The following is a 20,861-nucleotide window of genomic DNA, read 5'->3' as shown; positions in this document are numbered from 1 at the left end:
GATCACACCCGGAGAGCGATGGAAAGTCTTTACCTTGCTGTTCCCACGATGAATATTTCAGAGTCAGTTGGAACAGTAGCTCCTATGTTTAAAAATGTATGAGGTTGATGCATACAGCCTTGCTAAATGCCACATTTTAATTTCTCTAATGGAGATGCTTTGGTTTCATTATCAGAGACTTATGAGTCGACAATCTAGGTAGGAGAACACTCACACTGCAGAATTATAGCATCTTGATGCCACTTTCACCGTGATTGTTTTGTTAAATGGAATCCTGGGATTTGATGGTGGTTCACAGAATTGGAGAGCTTAAGTTGGAAGAGACCCCAAAGGCCACCCAGTCCAACCCCATTCTGCAAGAACACACAATCAAAGCACATCCAACAGATGGCCATCTAGCCTCTGCTTTAAAACTTCCAGAAACAGAAACACCACTGAACTCCCAGGAAGCAGTCTATTATTCAACTGTTGAATAGCTCATACTTTCAGGAAATTCTAATGTTTTAATGGAATCTTTTTTTCTGCAGTTTGAATCCAGTCTTCCAGTTCCTAGCCTTCAAACAATGAGATTATCAAGTGATACCTTTTAAAAGAGTGCCAAACTACCTGGACCGAAATTGGGTTCCCCTATGGAAACACATACTCATTTTTGTCCGGCATGCAATGTTTGAAGGTTTGAATGCATTTTGCAGAGCAAAATTGTCATTCAGCTCAAGAACTGAACAGCGTAATCAGTGCTCATCTCCGTCACTGCTATTATCATATTTATTTATATCCAGCAGGGCACAGAGTTTGGCATTCAAGGCAGCTGACAACATTGAGACATAGTCCAACATTCGTTGCCAGAAATGGCAAGTTATCTTCTTTGTTAAATGAGAGATCAACTGGCAATTTTCAAAAGAATGGGAACTGTACTATTTACAAAGAGAGAAAAAAGGAAATTGAAATGTTTACAGCAGGTATGGGCAAACCCAGGCCCAGGGATTGGATGTGGCCCCTTGGGCTCTTTTTTCTCAGATCCTTTTCTCTCTAAACATCCTTCCTTCCTCCTTCCCTCCTCTTTCTCCTTCCCTTCCACCATTTCCTCCTTCCTTCCCTTTCCTTCCTCCTTCCCTTTATTCCATCCATCCATCCCTTCCACCCTTTCATCTTTCCCTCCGTCATTCTTATCTCCATCCCTCCCTCCCTTTCTCCTTCCACAATTTCATTCTTCATTCATTCATTCCCTTTCCTCCTTTTCTCCTTGCTTTCTTCCTTTTTGTCCTTCTCTTTCCTTTATCCTTTCCTCCCTCCCTTCCATCCTTCCCTTCCATGTTTCATCATTCTCTTTCCTTCCTTACCTCCATCCCTCCCTTCCCTCTTTATCCTTCCACCCTTTTGTACTTCATGCCTTTTTTCTTTCCAAGAAAACCCCATAATTGGGTCACCTGAGGATTGCCATACATTGGCAACGTCTTCTGATTTCCTGGCTGCAGTCTGCGTCTGCAGTCATCTTTGCACCTAGGAATACAAAGCCTGTCACTACCTCCACGTTTTCTCCTTCTATTTACAAGTTATCAATCAGTCTGGTTGCCACAATCTTGGGGTTTTTATGTTCTGAGTCCCCCTAGGGTGAGAAAAGTGGTATAGAAATACTGTAAATAAATAATAAATGTAAATAAATGTTTAGCTGCAACCCAGCTGTTGCACTTTCTTCTTTCACCTTGGTGATAAGGCTCCTCAGCTCCTCCTCGCTTTCAGCCATCAAAGTGGTATCATCTGCATATGTTTCTTCCAGCAATTTTAAATGCAGCCTTGGATTCATCAAGCCCTGCACGTCACATGCTATGTTCTGCATACAAATTGAATAGGTCAGGTGAGAGTACACAGCCTTGCCAGACTCCTTTCCCAATCTTAATCCAGTCTGTAGTTCCATGGTCTGTTCTTACAGTGGCAACTTGGTCATTATACAGATTCCTCATGTGCCAGATGAATCTTAAAAAATACTTATTTTTGAATCCCCCCTCTTCTCCTCTCCTCAGATTATTTCAAGAGTAACTGGGGGTGGAAATGGCATCCTTCTGGATTGCAACCTACCTGCAGCCCTTAGGGAGTGAAAACAATCTAAAAGAACCATCTATGCATAATTCTAAATTTAAATGTGTAAATTAAAAGCAAAATTTAATATAGGTATTGCACAAGACTCAAGGGGTTGGTCCATGTGTGTGGAGGTGCCCCAACTTGCCCTGAAAGGAAGAGCTGAAAAAACATGATGTACCTTTTCCATCGGTGCTACTCTTTTCAGTTTAATTGGCCCGAAGAAGGGGCATCAGATCTCAGGGCTTGGAGCCGATTCTCCCATGCTCATCACTCATCTTCAAGCAAAAGATGATGGTGTGAATTCTCTGATTTGGTGGCGTCAGGTCTGGGGAAGAGGAAAGGAATGTGTGCAAACTTCTAGTTCAATTAGGAATGTGCTTGCTACTATTTGCAAGGAATTATTTCTACAATTTGTAAATGCTTTTGGTGGAGACTGGTTATCTCCATATATTAAAAGTCAAATTACAGTAGAGTCTCGCTTATACAACATAAACGGGACAGCAGAACACTGGATGAGTGAAAATGTTAAATAAGGAGGGATTAAGGAAAAGCCTATTAAACGTCAAATTATGTTATGATTTTCCAAATTAAGCACAAAAACATCACGTTTTACAACAAATTGATAGAAAAAGCAGTCCAATGCATGGTAAAGTTATAACATAATCATAATGTAATTTGACGTATAATAGGCTTTTCCTTAATCCCTCCTTATTATCCATCATTTATCCAAAGTTCTGCCAGCCCGTTTATGTTGGATAAGCGAGACTCTACCGTTCTTTTTTTTTCTTCTCAATTTAACAAAAGAGTTAATGCAGGAGAATCTCCTGCTGAGTCGTTCTTCAGAAATGTGGAACGAATGCCATTAACACAGCTGTACTTTATTGCATCCAAAAATCAACCCTTCTGTTTCCACTCTTTGAAAGCTATATGAATATGTTCCATAATTACTAATATTTATTGCATCAGGTTTTTATGTCTGTATAATTCAAAGTAATGGAACCACTCAGAGAGTATAATTTGATAAAAGTTTTCTGAAGCAGTAATAATGCCAAATTGCAGATCATGATCTTTAACAGCCTCATTTCTCTACCTGCCCCAATTCCCACTGCAACGTATCTGGATCAGGAGTACCCAAGTATATGAAATTGCACACTCAAATATTTCATTTTATTTTCAAATCATATAAATGAATTGGTGATCTACGATTAAGGCTTCCAAGTACCAGCTTAAAGCAAAATAATACAGACCAAACTTAAAATGTGGATGGGTTATTTCATTTTGAAAGACTTACAGGCAGTGTAAAAAATAATACAGAGTAACAGTAGAATATGCTACAGTGCATGCTTTTAAAACTTTGGACACCATCATTTACATATTAATATCCACCCAATAAAACCGGTTCTTGCAGTGAAACTGTTTCTTTCTACATTAACGATCATAATAGTGCTTCTTGAAACAACTTGGGGGAAAATACATGGAAGTTACTTACTTTCAAAAAGTTGTTCCCTGTTTAGCCCTTTCAACTACTTATATCAACATTTGTTGTTAGCATAGTCAAGCCATTCAATGGAAATGTAACTAAATATTATAATTATTATTTCCTCTTCCTCCTGTGCTTTCCTTTAAAATTAACTATGGTTACTATACAAGGATGCAAGAAAAATATATCTGCTACCCAATCATTTTCCAAGAACAGTTGAATTTAAGTGCAGAATTATGTAACTATTGATCGCTTTCTGAATCACCGTTGACTCCAAAGGTGAAATCTAGTAATTCAACTTTTTCAGCCCAAATATCTAATAAGGCATGGGTGATTTGTGGTCTTTTTGAAGTTGAATTTAATCTGAGAAGGGAAGGAATAGAAAGCATCCCATTTTTTGCACATTCTATTGTCGAGCGGAACTTGAAATTGCATCTTTTCTGTCATTATGAACTGAAGTTGCTTTATCATATGATAAGCTGTTTACAAAAGACACTTCCTATTTGTGATTGTAGTAATCCTTCAATTATTTCCTGATATTTGGAATTGGTGGTTGTGATGACATGTTTTTTTTTTTAAAAAAAAAACGAATGAAACCATTCCCATGAATCCAAAACATTGATGTTTCCTTGTTTGAACAGGAATGCTTCAAAACTCCATGATATACTTCTTTTGAAACTGAAGGAATATTCAAAAGCACTTTGGCATTGTTCAGTGCCTACGACTCAAAATAGGGGGAAATCCCCAGGAATCTAACCTCAATCTAACCTATATTCCAGCCACTGACCATTTGTAAGTTACTAATTCCATCTTTTAACGCTGCTAAAGTGGAATTTACTGAAGAAATAGGAGTACTTTTGTTCTTTGGATTGTTTATCCTGCAATCTGTCGTACAGTGAAGATTATTTCTGAGAAAGCAAGCATGAGCGTACAGTGACTTGCTGAACATGTTTTTCCTTGTCCCAAGGTGCACCTTGCAATCTGTTCAATGAGGTTAATCCAATCATTTCTGCGTAACTCATCCTGTTGGCTGAAGACTTTTAAAAGCCACAGACTTTGCTATGCCAAGCTGTTGCCCTCTGCTTTGTTTAACCTCCAGTCTAATGAAGAATTTTACAATATTTCAAACCTCGCTCACAAGATTATGACATTCAGTTTGTCTTAATAATGATAATATAACGTGATCTGAGCTTTTCTCTTCAGGGGATCAACATGTAATAACATGTAATATGAGTTTTATTTTAGAGTCACAATATCATATTAGGAACTCCTGAAAAAACTTGAACAGCAGACCATATGCCAGTGCATTAAAAAAACAAACACTATCTATTGGGTTCAATAGATGTGGGACAAACAGCTTGTATTAAGTCAGCTTTAAAATTACATACCCAAAAAGTAATGAATGTCCTAGAAAAGACTCAGTACTCAAACTTGTTCTGGAAACAGCAAATTCATACTACCAAGATAAAAAGTGCATTGTTGTAAAATTTCTAAGCCTAAACCAAATTATTACTTCTGATTTTTTTAATCGTTTCATAAGCAACTTGAGAACATACTACAAGTCGCTTCTGGTGTGAGAGAATCAGCTGTCTGTAGAGACATTTACCAGGGGGTACTGGGATGTATTACCATCCTGTGAGAAGGGAAGCGGGGATGATAGACAGGAGCTGAACTGCTGACCTGAAGGTCAGCAGTTCAGCCTGCACAAGGGTTGAACCCATTGCGCCACCTTGGCTCCCACTCCCAATTAGAGTAGCACACACTTTAAAGCACTGGAGAGTTTGCAAATTAATATTTACGTGCTAATAATTCAAAAAGTTTTCTCAAAGTGGGAAAAACAATTGGATTTAGGCTGAAAGGCAAGTATGAACATTGTGTTGTGCTGTTGGTAAACTGCAAGGCCTAGCAAAGCTAGATAGCAAAGCTAATTGTGAGCAATGCTGAGAGTTGCAATCTAACAACATACAAAGGGCCATGTGATTCACACTCCTGCCTTAAGGTTTTCACAGAAACAAGATAAATCAATACTGCCATTTTAAAAGTTCAATGAAGGCTTTGTCTACACAACCGGCTGTATAGAAAACATCTGTAAAATGAGAATGAGACCACAGAGCACTGACGACTGAATGTCCATTTATCCATTTATATACCCCTGCATATGTACAATGTACACAGATACTGATTTTTGACTAGCTGTAGGATGGCACTTTTTGAGGATAAATTTAGGAACCACAGATAGGAGTTTGGAAAAGTGGGCAGCCAGATTCACTCTAGGCTAGATTCTGGAAGTGTAGCCCAAAACATAGCCTCTGGTACAGATAACTAAAGTGAATGTGTGCATGTTGAAGATAGGGGTTGGTACTGAAATGATGCCCCTTCTCCTCTGCAGATAAATGGTACAGGTATCTATTTCCACTATTTGCTTTCATGTCGTAGACTAAGCCAGTGTTAGGTGAGTGAATATGCTCTTACTTCTATAGTTTTGCTTGTTACAACTCAAGAGTATTCATTTCAGGCTAATTCCCAGAAGGTGAAGCTCATATATCACCAAAAAACCAATGTTAAGTAGGTTTGTGCACTGATTCGGAGTGGTTGGTTCCCTTCAGCCAATCCGGCTTGTTCGGCTTGGTTGGGTGGCCGTAACAGCAAGGGCCCAGCCGTCACGTTTTTCCATCTGTAATGGAACCACGTGGCAGCTGATCATGGCTCCTCCTCCTCTCCCCCCTCCCCCCCCTATTCAGCATCACAAGGTGCGCAAAGAGGCTGCCGCATGTTGCTCACACAGGATTTCCCTGTGAGCCCTGCCTGTTGAGCTAACTGGAATTGAAGAACGCTGTGACGTGTCTTATGCAAGCTATGCCTGCTTCCTTAACCATGTTGCTGAAATCCAGGCTCCCTTGAAGGGAAAAAAGGGAAAGGGTCCCAGGAACGGAAAGGGGAGCCTCATAAGTTCCCCACTGCCACCAATGGCCCGGATCTAGCCGCATTTTTCGGTTGTGGACCAAAAACAGCTATGTGGCTACCTACCCATTTTCAGGAGGAATGTGAAAACAGATATGGGGGTTTACCAGAATCCACCCAGCAGAAATGGATTGAGGTTTAGCCGAAATGCACAAGCCTAATGCTTAGCCCCACCTCTCTCTCTTTTTTCCCCAACCAGCATGTTGCCCACAAGGTATCAAGATATAATATCCACCAATATATCAAACTTTGGTCAATAATGGACAACATCATAGAATGTTTAAATGTGACTAAACAGACAAGATAATCTGGGAACCACAATTCACAACTCATAGCTGTGCAAGTCTTGCATATGTTTAAATATGGGGATAATTAACTTATATTAAACACTACATGTCTAGATTTGTAATTTTAGCCCTCTTTTATACTTTTGGACATAGCATAGCTATATTATAAATTAAGATAAATCAGCAGAAAAATATATGATCTTCCAACAATGAACGCAGCACTGAAAAATACCTACAAAATAGAATTAAGCATGTGGTTCACAGCTAGTGAACTCCAATATAGGTTTTAGCTCATTCCTTTTAATATTTTGATGCAGAAGATAAAGTCTTTATTTTGTTAATTATGCAACTAGTTACATTTTAAAATATAAGCCTAATTCAGTAAAAATTTAAAATACTCATGGGCTTTTATATATATAATATATATATGTATATGTATATACACATCACAGTATATGGTGCTTTTTAATTTAGCAACAAAAAGGCACAATTATCAAGCCAAAACATAAAAATAAAAATACAGTACCTGGATGTAACTGGTATATATTTACAAATTTAAGTTGCTCTAGAGTATGGAAAAGTATCTAAAATGCCATTTTTTTCTAAGCCAGTTCTCTTTTAAAATTTGAACCAATAGAATAGCTTCCTTCCTGCATAAAACATTTGGGAGTGCAGTGGTACAAAGAAAGCAAACTTTTCCTTTTTAGCGGTTTATGGTCCAGAGAAACGAATAATTTAATATGAAATGGCTTAAACTGACCATAGAGGGAACTTTTGGATCAGCTAAACATACCTGTTTTAACATATTCAAATTAAGAAAGGGGGTACATTTATAGTCAGAGACATCATTATACACTCACACACATAACACATTTTGTTACAAGACTAGACATGGCATTTCTCAGGGACCTGAAGTTACTAAGTTTTTACCTTGGCAGCAAAGATTTGAACTCTCTCTGCCTGGCATTACTTTAAACAGAGACAGTACAGTAGAACACCTCTATATCTCTCAAACCATTCAGTTTCTCTCACAAATATCTACTTCTTTTTCCCACACCAAAATAATAATAATAACAATACCAACATCAAGAGAGTCCCATTATGAGAAACATGGATGGAATCAAGAAAATCAATGAGAATCCGACCATTCCGTAGGTGATATAGCGGTAGGGCAGTTCAACCTCCATACGCTGCCGGGCTTGTTGGATATCACCACTAGGAATACGGAAGATTTTACAGGCCAGTGGGATGGTAATCTTCTTCATGGCAGTTTTTGTTAGCAATAGAAGCACCACTCCAATCAATAACCGCAACATGGCTTTTCCCAAGATAGTTACAGTGAAAGAGGGAGTCACGATTGGAAGCATCTCTGTGGAAGGATCTGGCATTAAACCCAACAGGTAATTGACGTGAGAGCCACATGCAACTCCAGCACCACAACCCAGGATTTGAGCTGTGTCCCCTCGAGATGTGCTCCAGGTGTCTAGAGTGAAGGAGAAAATCCCCAAGGCCAGATGGAGACTGATGATAATGAGTGGCGCATACTTGCAGGTTAAGTTGAAGCTGTCAACTAGGTCCACAGCTGGAAGGAAGACAACCAAAATGAGGATTGCATAAAAGAATCCAGCAATGACATCCTGTTGCAAAAAAAAAAAAAAGGGGGAGAGGGAGAGAAAAGATAGAATAATTCATTAAAAAGAAACCAGTTTCTTTTTACTACCCCCAATCTTTTAACACAATTCTAAAGCAACAGATAAAACAAGAAAGGACAAATGTGTCAGTGATATATCAGTCCTAATCACAATATATGTCTATATGGCTATTGCAGCAGTTCCCAAACTGTGTTCCGCAGAATCCTGCAAAAGCAGGGTTCTGCAAAAGCATCATATATCTTTTTTAAATGTTTTTTAAAAGTCCATGCAAGAGTATGAAGATTTATTAAAATTCAATGTATCTCTGTTTTTAAAATGAAATTTGAATCTCTTTATTTCATAAAACAACTGGCAATAGAAGGATATTACAGCAGGAAGAGCTTTGTGTGTTCCAGCGCTTAGGGACAGAGTTAAGGTAAACTCAGGGACAGAGTTAGGGTTCTGCAGAGGGGGAAAAATGTATCTTCTGATGGGTTTCATTACCAAAAAAGTTTGAGAACTGCTGGGCTAATGCATGAAAAAAAAAAACCCTCTATCCACAGCACCATTCTTTCTCTAAAAGGAAGATTTTTGATATGGCCAAGTATTTTGTCTAACACTATAAAATACAGAAAACATATGTTTGCCCATGCCAATTGTAAATAAAGAAGACAACAGTACTCTTATATCTCCAAAACTGTACTGTTTGTCCAAACGCTGTGAATATTCAAAGCAGGAATATTATAAATTATAATGCAAACTCCCATAACTTGTTTATCGGGCTATTAAGAAAGTTTTTACAATACCTTTCCTCATGGTTGCATAATTATAGACTTCAGTGTCGAGTTTGTTCTGTCTTATTCATGTCTTTGTGCAAGTTTGCTATGATGTAGTTCCTATACAAACAACTGCCAGTGAAAGAGAAGAAGCCATATTGGCTGGAGGGGGAAAAAATTAGAAAAAGCCCCAGATACCCAGTGGAGAACTGAGGAGTGGTATATGGCATTGTAAAACTACACTGTGGGTTTACATATACTTGTACAGCAGGGTTGAGCGTAGGGCCACATAAACCCCTTTAAGGTACCAGATCCCATCTGACAGTGGAAGCTAAACCCCAGAGATCCCTCCGTTCTGAGGACCAAGATCTACTGGAAATTCCCAGTGTCAAGACCTTGCCTCTAATAGCAACTAGACGCAGAGCCTTTACAGCAGTGGCACCATCACTCTGGAATACTCTGCCACCTGAAGTCCGTGCCTTGCGGGACTTATCAGCTTTCCGCAGGGCATGCACGACATACCTGTTTCGAGAGGCCTTTGATTTTTGATACTGCTGTTTTTAAATTGCTTTAAATTGTTTTTTAAATTATCTTCCCTTTTCTCTTTCCTTCTCTCTTTCCCTTTTCTTTCTTTCTTTTTTCTTTTCTTTCTTCTTTTTGCTTTCTCTTTTCTTTCACCTGTTATTGTCTATGCTTATGTTTATGCTTTAAAAACTGTAAAACCACAATAAAAATTACAATAAAACATTGTTTTTAAATTGTATTAGATTTTAGCCATTCTTGTAAGCCGCTCCAGTCTCAGGGGAGTGGCGGCATATAAGTTCGAATAATAAATAAATAAATAAATAAAACTAGGCAGGAGGATCTCAGTCACTTCCATCTACACCACAGAGCAAGTTATGTAGCATACAAAGTGGACAATGCCTCTAGATCTTACAACCTCTGCGGATCCGAACGTATCTCGGCCTATCAGCCCACCAGGACCCTTAGATCTTCAGGAGAAGCCCTTCTCTCTATCCCACCTGCTTCACAGGTGCGGCTCGTGGGAACGAGAGATAGGGCCTTTTCTGCGGTGGCCCCCCGGCTTTGGAATGCCCTCCCTACTGAATTAAGATCAGCGACCTCGCTAATGGCATTTAGGAAAAAACTAAAAACCTGGATGTTTGAGCAAGTCTTCAATTGACCTTCGTCGTGATGTTCTATCTGACCATGGATTAGCAATCAAGACAACGAATTGGATGACGATTTTAACTATGAGATGTCCCGATCTGTATTGGTGGCCCAATACTGCGTATGTTTTTTCTATGTATTCTTAATTTTAATTTTTATATGCTCAAGTGAATTGTATTTTTTAACATTGTATATTTTAACATGTTGTAAACCGCAATGAGTCGCCGCACAGGCTGAGATATTAGCGGTATACAAGCATACCAAATAAAAAAATAAATAAATAAAAATAGATGAGGGTGAAACGTCAAGAGAGAATGCTTCGGGAACATGTTCACATAGCCTAGAAAACTCACAGCAACCCAATGCCTCTATGGTTTGATAAAGTAGCAGGAAGCTCGCAATTAGTTTAAAACTAGGAGCAAATATTTTACTCACGGCCTCCTGTACACTGCTTGAGCAGGTTCACTCACATAATATTGAACCATGCTGTAGAATTATTGTAGGTTTGAACTAGCCTGTTATGTACCTTTTTTAAAGGAAGCCATCTCAAGGAAGGCTAGTTGATAAGGAATTCATGACTCCTAAAGATGCCGAAGATAACAGTCTGCTCTTTTGACACTGTTCTAAGGTTCAAACTTCCTCAAGGCCCTCCAACGGCAGACCTTTATTTTAACTAGGACCTGGGGTCAGGAGAGAATTGCTATAGTTATATGTAATGAAACTTTCAATTCGGTACTTCAATAAATCAAGAGTAATCTGAAATTCATTATTAAAACCGATTTCCTCAAAGAACAGATCAGATCATAGAAAACACATAAACTCCTAATAAAGCAGGAAACGAATTGTATGACTAAGCTGGTCTAGAATATATTACTTGGAACATTTTTCTTACCAGAATAGAATGCATTCCCATATATATTCGACTGCAACAAACCAATGAACACCAGGAGATGGCAAGAATCAGCCCATACATCATAGGATACTGGGGAAGACAAATAGAGAGAGAGAGAGAATACATTGAACCTGCTAGAAATTGACATTTCATTGACAAGTCACTTCTAATGGAGTGCTTATTTTCAACATAGAAGTATCACCATTCAAAATAATTACTTTCAGACAGTTTACATCACAATAACATAAAACTGTCAAAACATTATATAAAATAGAAATTCCAAACTTAAAAAGGTACATGTTAAACCAGTGATAGATAAAAAGAATCAATAGGGACTTCTATTGCAATTTAATACTATTTTAAGTACAGTACTGGAAAAAAAGAAAACATTCAGAAGCATTAACAGGCAATTAAAGAAGATTAAATAGCATGAAAACTAAGTGCAGCAAGGTTCCCCATTACCTAAAAGATGATAGAAGGCACTAACCATATATGTTTATAGAGGGAGCAATTGCATTATTTGTACAATACAACTGAAAAGGCCTCTTCATAATAGTAGTATTACATCTGTACTAGACCAGATTCTGAAGCAATGTTTGACTTAGATGTGGAAAACCCAAAGTTCAGTCCTCACAGCCATGAGATTTATGGGTGACCTTAGTGACTTCTCTTAAAGCTTTACATGCTTGTTGTGATAACAAAACTCTAGTGATTACTATCACTAGGCTAATAATATTATCTGTCTCTGCTAGGACTACCAACAAAAATACCTTGTGATAATATATCTTTATATCTATATCTATATTATATAAATAATTATCACAAAGTATTTTTTTTAGTCCTAGGAGACAGATAATATTATTAGCCTAGTGATAGTAAGAGGTGTTCTTTGGGTTATGTGGCCTCATCCACCCAAAGGACTCAGCCTTGGTACTACAGTGCAATTTATTAGGATTTAAAAAAAAGATTTTGATAACTTTTTAAGCAAAAAATATTATTTCCAAGTAGTTGTAGTACGGGTTTAGCATCCCTTAACTGGAACTGCAAAATCCAAAATCCTCCAAAATGGAAGACTGAGATAGTGACACTTTTGATTTCTGGTGGTTCAATGCACAAAAATGTTGTCATGAATAATTAAAAAATATTCTGTACAAAATGACCTTCAGGCTGCATGTATGAAGCAGTGTCTATGAGACATAAATGAAATGGATGTGTAAACAAGTTACCTCATTATGTACAGATATGCAAATGTGGGTGTTCCAAAATCCAAAAAATAATGAAATCCAAAATACCTCTGATCTCAAGCATTTTGAATAAGGGATACTCATGCCATATATAAATGAAAGGCAATGGTTTATATTTATCTCCTTGCAGAGAAAAGAAATTATTCAAAGACAACATGCTTTAAACTGGCCAAGTGTAAGCAAAGGATTTTTTTTAGATATCGAAATAATTTCATCCACTTCAAGAACTTTGTGTTCCCTTTGGGGGAGAAATAGCAGGGTATAAATAAATATAACAATAAGTGCACAACCTTGCAACTAAATTATCAAGTTACTAGCACACAATATGAACAGAAATCCCATACAAAAACTCTCCTTCTATAAAATCTGCTGGGTTAGACGAGCAGCTTTTGTTGTAGAATGGAAGCATACAGTTATACACACGCGTACGCATTTTGATGCAAGTCATAAAATAAACCTAACTTCCACTAAAGTAATAAAATTTAATGTTAATTGTGTACTCTCCTTGTACATCTTCCTTGTATGCCCTGAAATCCTGTAGAAATTACATAAAAAAACAGGGTATATACTTATTTATGTTTAAGTTCTGCAAAATATTTTATGAATTTTTACCCCATATCATTTCTTGAAGACCACTCAAATATTTACAAGGCAATTGTCAGGTAATATCAGAAAGCATTATGGAACACAAAGATAAATGCCCATTATGAAATAATCATTGCAAATTGTGATGTGATTATACACTTAAAAGAAATGACCAAATCTTCTCAGTGCTGCTTATTGCAAACCATGCAACTCAAGAGGATGTTCAGCACTACCAAACATGAATGTTAAAATAATCATGAAAATAACTCAGAAGCATTTAACACATTAAGCATCACAAGCTCAGTATTGACATCAAGTAAAACTGCTATTTATGTTTTTAGGTACACTTTCTTTGCTTATGCAAACATATAGTAGAGTGGAAGTTTTCCTTTTTGTACTATATAATATAGCTTTGTAGATGTTTTCACATTTTCATGTGCTATTCAATAAGTCTTAGAGTGTGACACATAACACTATAATCAATTCAGATGTAATGTAATCTTATTACATCTGAATTGGTTTGGAAATAAGTTACAGTACATGCTTTACCTCTGCTTTTCCAGACAAAAGGGGAAACGTGTTCTTATGAAGCTTTTGATACAGCCAATGAGGGCATTAAGCTGTTACTGCATGCCTTCAAGTCATTTCTGGCTTATGGTGGCCCTACTGCTTATTGGGCTTTCTTAGCAAGGCTTGTTCATTCAAAGTTCGTCACTGACCTCCTCTGAGACTGAGATAGTGATGAACTTTGACCTACCCAAAGTCACCAAGAGGGTTTCCACGATCTCTAGAGACTTGGTCCAAAACCCAAGCCATGCTAGCTTTCTAAGTACATGGAGTAGGAATAGGAGTTAAATGAGTAAACACAGCCTTCCCATGTTAGTACACTTCCTTACCCATTGCTGACAGCTACAAGGCCAGTATTCATACAAATTTATACTCATGGAGTTGAAATGAACCACAAGGGCCGAAGAAAGAGATTCTATCATCTTCTGGGACATTCCATTCCACTGCTGAAGACAGTAATCCATAAAGAGGCAGAAAGAAATAGTATAGACATAGAATTCTTCTACTTGATTGGGAATCTGGCCAAACCTAATTTTTCAAAATTCCATCTTTGCACAGGTATGTCGACTGTCACCAGTCTTAACCACTGAAGTATACATTCCTAATATTCACAAACATATTCAGTCATTGTGGCTACAAATAGCCCTAAATTCACCTTTTTGTTTCATAATACTATGACCAAAGATGCTGTTGTCTTACTGAGTTATTTTTTAAAGAATATAAAACAGGGATGCCCCAGGTGAGATGTTTATTGTGTAAATACTCCTACTCGTGCACCGAAATTTAATAGTGGGCATTCTTCAAATGTTTCTTTTGTTTCGTTTATTACCACCATAATAATAAAAAATAGGGAGAATGGAATAACTGCAGAATAGGGTTTGATTAATTAATGACACTAGAAAAACCATTCATGTGGAAGCACCTATGTACAATACAGCAAAATACTAGATGCAAATGAAGGAAAAATAAGAATTCACAAATCTCAGAAGGAAGGGGTATGAAGCCCAGTATACAATCTGCTGCTACTACCACACTATGGTTTGGTACTGATGATGAATCATAATACTGTGAGGGCATACAAGAAGTTTTGGAAAAGATTTTGAGTGAGAAAAAAAAATATTAAGATGGATGCTTCCAACCTGAGACAGGTGAACTTAGCAATATGGTTCAATGATTCATCAATTCTTGCATTTAAAAGGCCCTCAATACTGAAAGGAAGATGCTCTGTGCACTTCCTAGTGTCATCATTAAGACCTTCAGAGCACAACCAATAACAGCATTTAAGAGCTATTGTGGCAAACATAATTTTAGCTGCACAAATCACAGAATGATACACAGATTGGATTTCTTATGCAGTGAAACCCAAAACTTCTTGCTGGAAGACAAGAGTTGCAGCAAACTATTCTACAAGAAAGTGAGTGATGGTTAGCTCTATTTTTAAGGGTTTGAGTAGTAAACAGCATATAGCTGTAATCCTTATGTACAATATATTCCTCTTCTAGACAAAATAAACAGATGGAATGCCAGCCAGATAATAAAACTTTCCATTTATATAAAGTACAGGGTTAACAGATGGTGGCCACAGAACCTAAGAGGATGGGAAGGAGGGAGGATAAAATGAGAAATGCTGAGGCAAACTGAAGTGATTTTTTTCCAAAATATATACAGAATAAATAACAAAGAATGAAGAAAACTAGTAAGAAAAAGCACAAGAGATGGAAAAGATGCCAAACTATCCAGCTAAAGGAAAAGTAACTGAACACTGTCAATGTTGTGGACAGAAGCTCGATGAGTTGAGATATACACAGAGGGGGTACAATTCTCAACAAGCTTCTCAGTTCTAAAAGTTCCCAAATTAAGTCTTTCAGCAAGAGCAAAACTTATTTGTGTGAGGCTCAAACACTAGAAGAATATATGAGCCCCCTAAACACCTAAGGAGCCATTGTGCACAAGGATACAAAAATGCTTCTCACAAAGTATATGTTCAAAACTGAAATTCACTATATGATATATTAATATATATCAACTTGTAGAACTTTACAGGAGGATTAGCCAATTTCAAGGAATATAAAATTATCAATCACTATTAATTATCTTTGTTGTACATTACCTCCAGGATCAGAGGTAAACATCAGCTGGAATATTTCAGAGCAATTACATCCTCTTTAAATACACCTGGTTGACCACTATGAGAAAACCATTTTGAACATGGTTCCCTTTGTCATTCTGCTCTGGTGCCTTTTATCAGAATAAGTGTCTCTAAACAGTAAGAGCAATTTGACATTTACTGGAGTTGGTGAGCTTTCCTTTGCTGGAAATCTTCAAGCAGAACCAGATTGGTCAGGGATGCCTCAGTTATGGATTTCTTGCCTTTATCAAGGGATTGGAGTAGATGCCCCCGCACGCAAATTCCTTGCAGTTTACAATTTTAATCCAGCATTCTCCTTTTTAGGAGAGTTGATCAGATACTCCTAGAAAAGTTACAAATCAAAATCCTCTGCTGCTGTTATTTTCATGCTATCCTGGAGATATATAGTCATGGTGTCTAGTACTCATTGATAGCCGTATCCTCCTTTATTGTGATCATTCCCCTGCTACACTACTAGATATCACCACATCTTGCAAAAACAATTGCTGTAATCTAACTATGAGTATAGCAAATGAGAACTTTCTACTTATCTTGAACAGCAACTCTATTCGACAATCTCAGATGTTGGTCTACAGTGCCCTGCTGTTAGATTAAAATACATTCCTTTAATGATGTGCTTGGTGAGCCTTTCCCTCCTAGACCAATAGCATGATCACTCAATATCTGTCTGTCAATATCCTTTACTATCTCTCCACATTGGTCTCCAGCAAAAATAAGGTACCTAAGGTGGAAATATCCTTTGTCCTTTTCTCCCTTTCCCCCTCTTTCCATTCTTTATAGAACCATGGCAGAGATTGCAACCATCATCCAGTCCGTTTATAGCTTTATTCTTTTTTTCCTCTATCTTTTACAGAGTGTGGATGGTAGAAACTTTACTGCTGGGATTATAATCTTTAGTATGTAATTGCTTTCTTTAGTATATGTTTATTCTGTATAAAATTATTTACAATGGACTGGAAACCTATTGATCTAAAATACTACAGGGCAAGTGAGCATTTAGCTTGCTAGAAAGTAATTCTACATAATCTTATCATGTCACAACTCTGGCATCTGAAGTAACTGCCAGTCCTTTCCAGACCCAATTTAAAGTGCTTGATTTAATCTTGAAGCAAGAAATATTGCAGACCATGTGAACTGAAGAAATTCTTTCTTGCATTAGGAAAGAAATATTAGCACCCTCAGTGAGAAAAATATCTTGACAGGTTGTTAAGAAAATAGTTAACTGCTGTGTGATTCCTTTTTAATTGGGATGTTTTATGGAATAATTCTTCATGCAATCCCAACATTTTAGAACATTTTAAAATGAAAAATATTTTGCACAAAAATGTTTTTGTGAAAACCAATTTTTGTAAATTTTTGCAAAAAAAATTGCACAGTACAAAAAATAACAAGGTACAAGAACTCTCAGAAACTTGCAAACTTGCCCAGCAAGATTTATGTTCAATTATTATTATGTGGAGGAATGAAACAAGCAAAGAATCAGATCCCATACTTCCATATATACCTCCTAACCATTTTTTATCTGAAGCTTTCTACTCGATGCTGCTCGAAAAGAGAAGATATGTTTTTTTTCAGAGGATCATGCTCTCCATGAAAAACTCTCTCCAACATCACTTATCTGCTTATATTTCAGTGTTTCCATTTTTTGCATTTGACTATATATTGTCTTTAATTACTGCTTGTAATTGTGTTGTTACCTAATAACTTTGGTTATTAAGTAGTTTAAAAGTAAATAAACAGGTTGGTAGAGCCAAGGCATTTCTAAATACAAACAGAAAGCTCACAAGATTAAATAAAATGTCTATGTTTATCAGACATTTTATTTCCAAAAGTCACACACTTTGGGATGAAAACCTACAACACAGAGAACCTGATCCTACAACTGGAAATCAGTCTCACTGGGTTTGGTCCTCAGTAAATGCACAGATGGTTGCAATCAATGCTTCAAACCAGAAAGACAATGTAAATCAAAACAAGATTCTAAACCTAACAACTCTTTGTCCTTTATTTTTTTGCTATGAAAAGCTTAAACAATCTATATCTATTAATCTATTCAAGGTTTGCCAAGTTGAAATCTGAATTGTTTGCTGTTCTACATGTTCATGTCTTTTCTGAATTATGGGATCCCTAAGTTTTTTGGTTTTTTTTGTGGTAAGAGTTGCCTTTGCCTTGAGAGCATATGCCTTGCCCATGATCATCTGAGAACTTCCACTGTTGGGTGATCATTCAAACCCTGATTTCAAGAGTCACAGTCCAATAGTCAAACCACTACTGGCTCTAAATATATAGGGAAAAATCCAACTAATTCTAAATAATTATTTATTAGATGCACTTATTGACCGCCATTCTCAGCCCTTACGGAGAACAAGCCCTTAAAGAACAAGGAAGGCTTTTTTAGTTTAAATGTTACAGAATGTTATGCTATATAAGATGAAGAACATTTGCTACAGTGTACTACAACAGGGAATTAGTCACAAGACAGATGGCAGGCATCCAGGACCGAACTTTGTTTGGTTTTTTTATCACTTCTTAAAGTATCTGTCAGTTCCTCAAAAATACAGTTCGGGCTCATTTTCAGTATTACAATCTAGCTGAGGAAGAAATGGTAAAGAATATCACAGAAGACATTTTCAAAGCTGATGAAAAGAGGCTATAAAAAGGCATGTAATATTTAATCTATTGTCCCCAATCAGTGATAAATTAAAGGTTCCTGAAGTTATTGGGTAAAGTTAAAAAACCAAACACTTCTCATTTATTCCTTTTTATTATTTTAAAATACTGCTCTCAACCCTTGAAAAACTTGCTACATATTATCTGAGTCAAAGTAAAAATATCTTAATGTTTAAGATTTGATCACCAACCTAGGACCTAAATCTTCTCAGTAGGGCTGTCCAACCACGGAAAAATTTGTTTCTAAACTCGATTCGTTTTTAGGCGGTTTTTGCGTTTCGTTATTTAAAAGAATTCCGAAATTTTTCTTTAAAAAAGTTCGATATTTACAAAATTTCGGAAATTACGAAACAATTTTGAAACAATAACGAATCGATTCGTTAATGACGGACGCGATTGCGCAATATGCTAAAAAACCCTCCAAATGGGACAGGGGGAACTTCTGAAGCTTCCCTCTCCCTCTGTTGTTGACTATTGGTGTGATAATTTATTTTTTTATCACTGATAAAACAAACAACAACTATAAAACTTGCACCAGACATACGGAAATAATAACGAAATAATAACGAAACAATTTCGAAACAATTACGAAATAAATTTTAAAAATTCGTTTCGATTTGAAGTTGCTCCTGAATGGTTCAATATCGCTTCGTTATAAAAAAAAACGAATTAATAACTAATTACAAAATTAACGAACAAAACCGCCCAGCCCTACTTCTCAGTTAATTTTACTTTTGTTGCCAGCGCTGTTACATCAGCTGAGGTTCTAGGGGAAAGTGTTGTACAGAAGGTACCCCTTATGTACTTGTGAAATGCTTTTTCCCTGACTACTCAATGGGAGCTGGAGTATATCATGCTCAGCATCACTTCCTAAGCCAAACAGCCACTGAGCAATCATAGGTGGCACATACAATGCTTCCTTATGCTGTCAACTAGCCGGCTCCCGTTGCTTTCTCCCATCATGCCTAGACTCAAAGTGTAATTATGTTGGCACAGCTTTGTGCTGTGCCCACATCAAAGAGAATCTTCTCCTTTGTGTAGTGGATTACTGTATTTGGCTCTACCTCTGCTGCTGCCCTGTATGCATACAAAAAAAATACATTATCTCTAGGTACTTCTGGGTCCTCTAGTGCAATTCTATGATCAACAGCTGGCAGCTACCCCATGAAAATTTAGGATCAAGCATATCACCAATAATACTATCAAAGTCTTGTTTATATTTTTTGCCTTTTAATTTTAAAAACTTTTTAATTTTCATTACTGCTCAGCACATGTAATTGTTTTCTGCTAATAACAGAATTCTGATTTCATAGAATCAGAGAGAGCTGAAAGAGACCACAAGGCCCATTATTTGTTTTTATGTATTTCCATTTTTACAGCTTTAAATATTGACACAGATGATAAATAGAATATGAACATAGCTGTCATCATCGGCGATCACACATATGTGTAAACCATCCCTTCCCCCTTTTACAATGCCAGTAGTTTGAGCTGGACCCTTTTATCATATATGCTAACTGAGCTGGGGTTCTATACCACTTTTGATAAATCTTTTTTTACTAATTCTTGAAATTTTTCCATTATAATGTTACTTACCTCCTTCATTATCTTTTATACCCTTTCCTCTGAAAGTATGCTTTCCTTACTCCATTTTTGTATGCTTTCTAAGCATCGCTTCTTTTGCTTCCACTATCATTTTATATATTACTCCTGCTCCCCACCCCCTTTTTTACCTTCTTCCCTTTGTCTGATCAGGGAATCCAACTTATTTTCCTCTCTTTTTACCAACCAATTTTCTCTTCCACCTTTTCCCACCAACTCTATAAAATCCATCAATTCTCCTCCATTATTATATAAATCTTTCACTCTTAAAAATCCTGCTCTATTCAACTTCTTCAGCCAGCACTCCTCTTCATCCTCAAACAAGCAATATAATGGTGACCATTTAGACAATGTGGGAATCCATTGCTTTTGCCAGGACTGGAATTTAAACTGTTTGTTAGATTGGATTGGAAACCAAGTTTCTATCTACTAAGCCAGGGGTGACAAACCTATTTTCATTGAGGGTCACATCAAACTTGTGTTTGCCTTCAAAGTAGTAACATAATGATAACACTTTATTTGTATGCGGCACTGCCTCCCCGAGGGAACACAGGGCAGATTCTAGCATATACAGACATACACAGACCCAAGGGAATCATTCAATGCCTCGAACCAATGAAACACAAATACACAGATAAAGGTAAAGGCTTCCCCTTCATCTCCGGCTATGGGGATGATGCTCACCTCCATTTCTAAGCCAAAGAGCTGACGTTGTCCATAGACACCTCCAAGGTTATGTGGCCGGCATGACTGCATGGAACACCGTTA

The 20,861-nt window shown here is 37.1% G+C and overlaps 1 protein-coding gene across 1 annotated transcript in view; it reads right to left on the bottom strand.

Annotated features, from left to right (window-relative positions):
- Positions 1-3,331: 3,331 nt before the first annotated feature.
- SGPP1 (sphingosine-1-phosphate phosphatase 1) overlaps positions 3,332-20,861 on the bottom strand; it is a 29,826-nt gene continuing 12,296 nt past the window's right edge. The window contains exons 3-4 of the mRNA XM_060754293.2: positions 11,277-11,366; positions 3,332-8,444 (exon numbers count right to left, since the gene is read on the bottom strand). Of these exons, the coding sequence (XP_060610276.2) occupies positions 7,893-8,444; positions 11,277-11,366 (642 nt within the window). The 3' untranslated portion in view covers positions 3,332-7,892. The remainder of the gene's footprint in view (positions 8,445-11,276; positions 11,367-20,861) is intronic.

Source organism: Anolis sagrei, chromosome 1 (genome assembly GCF_037176765.1).
Source record: "Anolis sagrei isolate rAnoSag1 chromosome 1, rAnoSag1.mat, whole genome shotgun sequence".
NCBI lineage: Eukaryota > Metazoa > Chordata > Lepidosauria > Squamata > Dactyloidae > Anolis > Anolis sagrei.
Note: the sequence above shows the minus strand (reverse complement) of the source record. Positions and strands in the feature narration are given on the sequence as shown.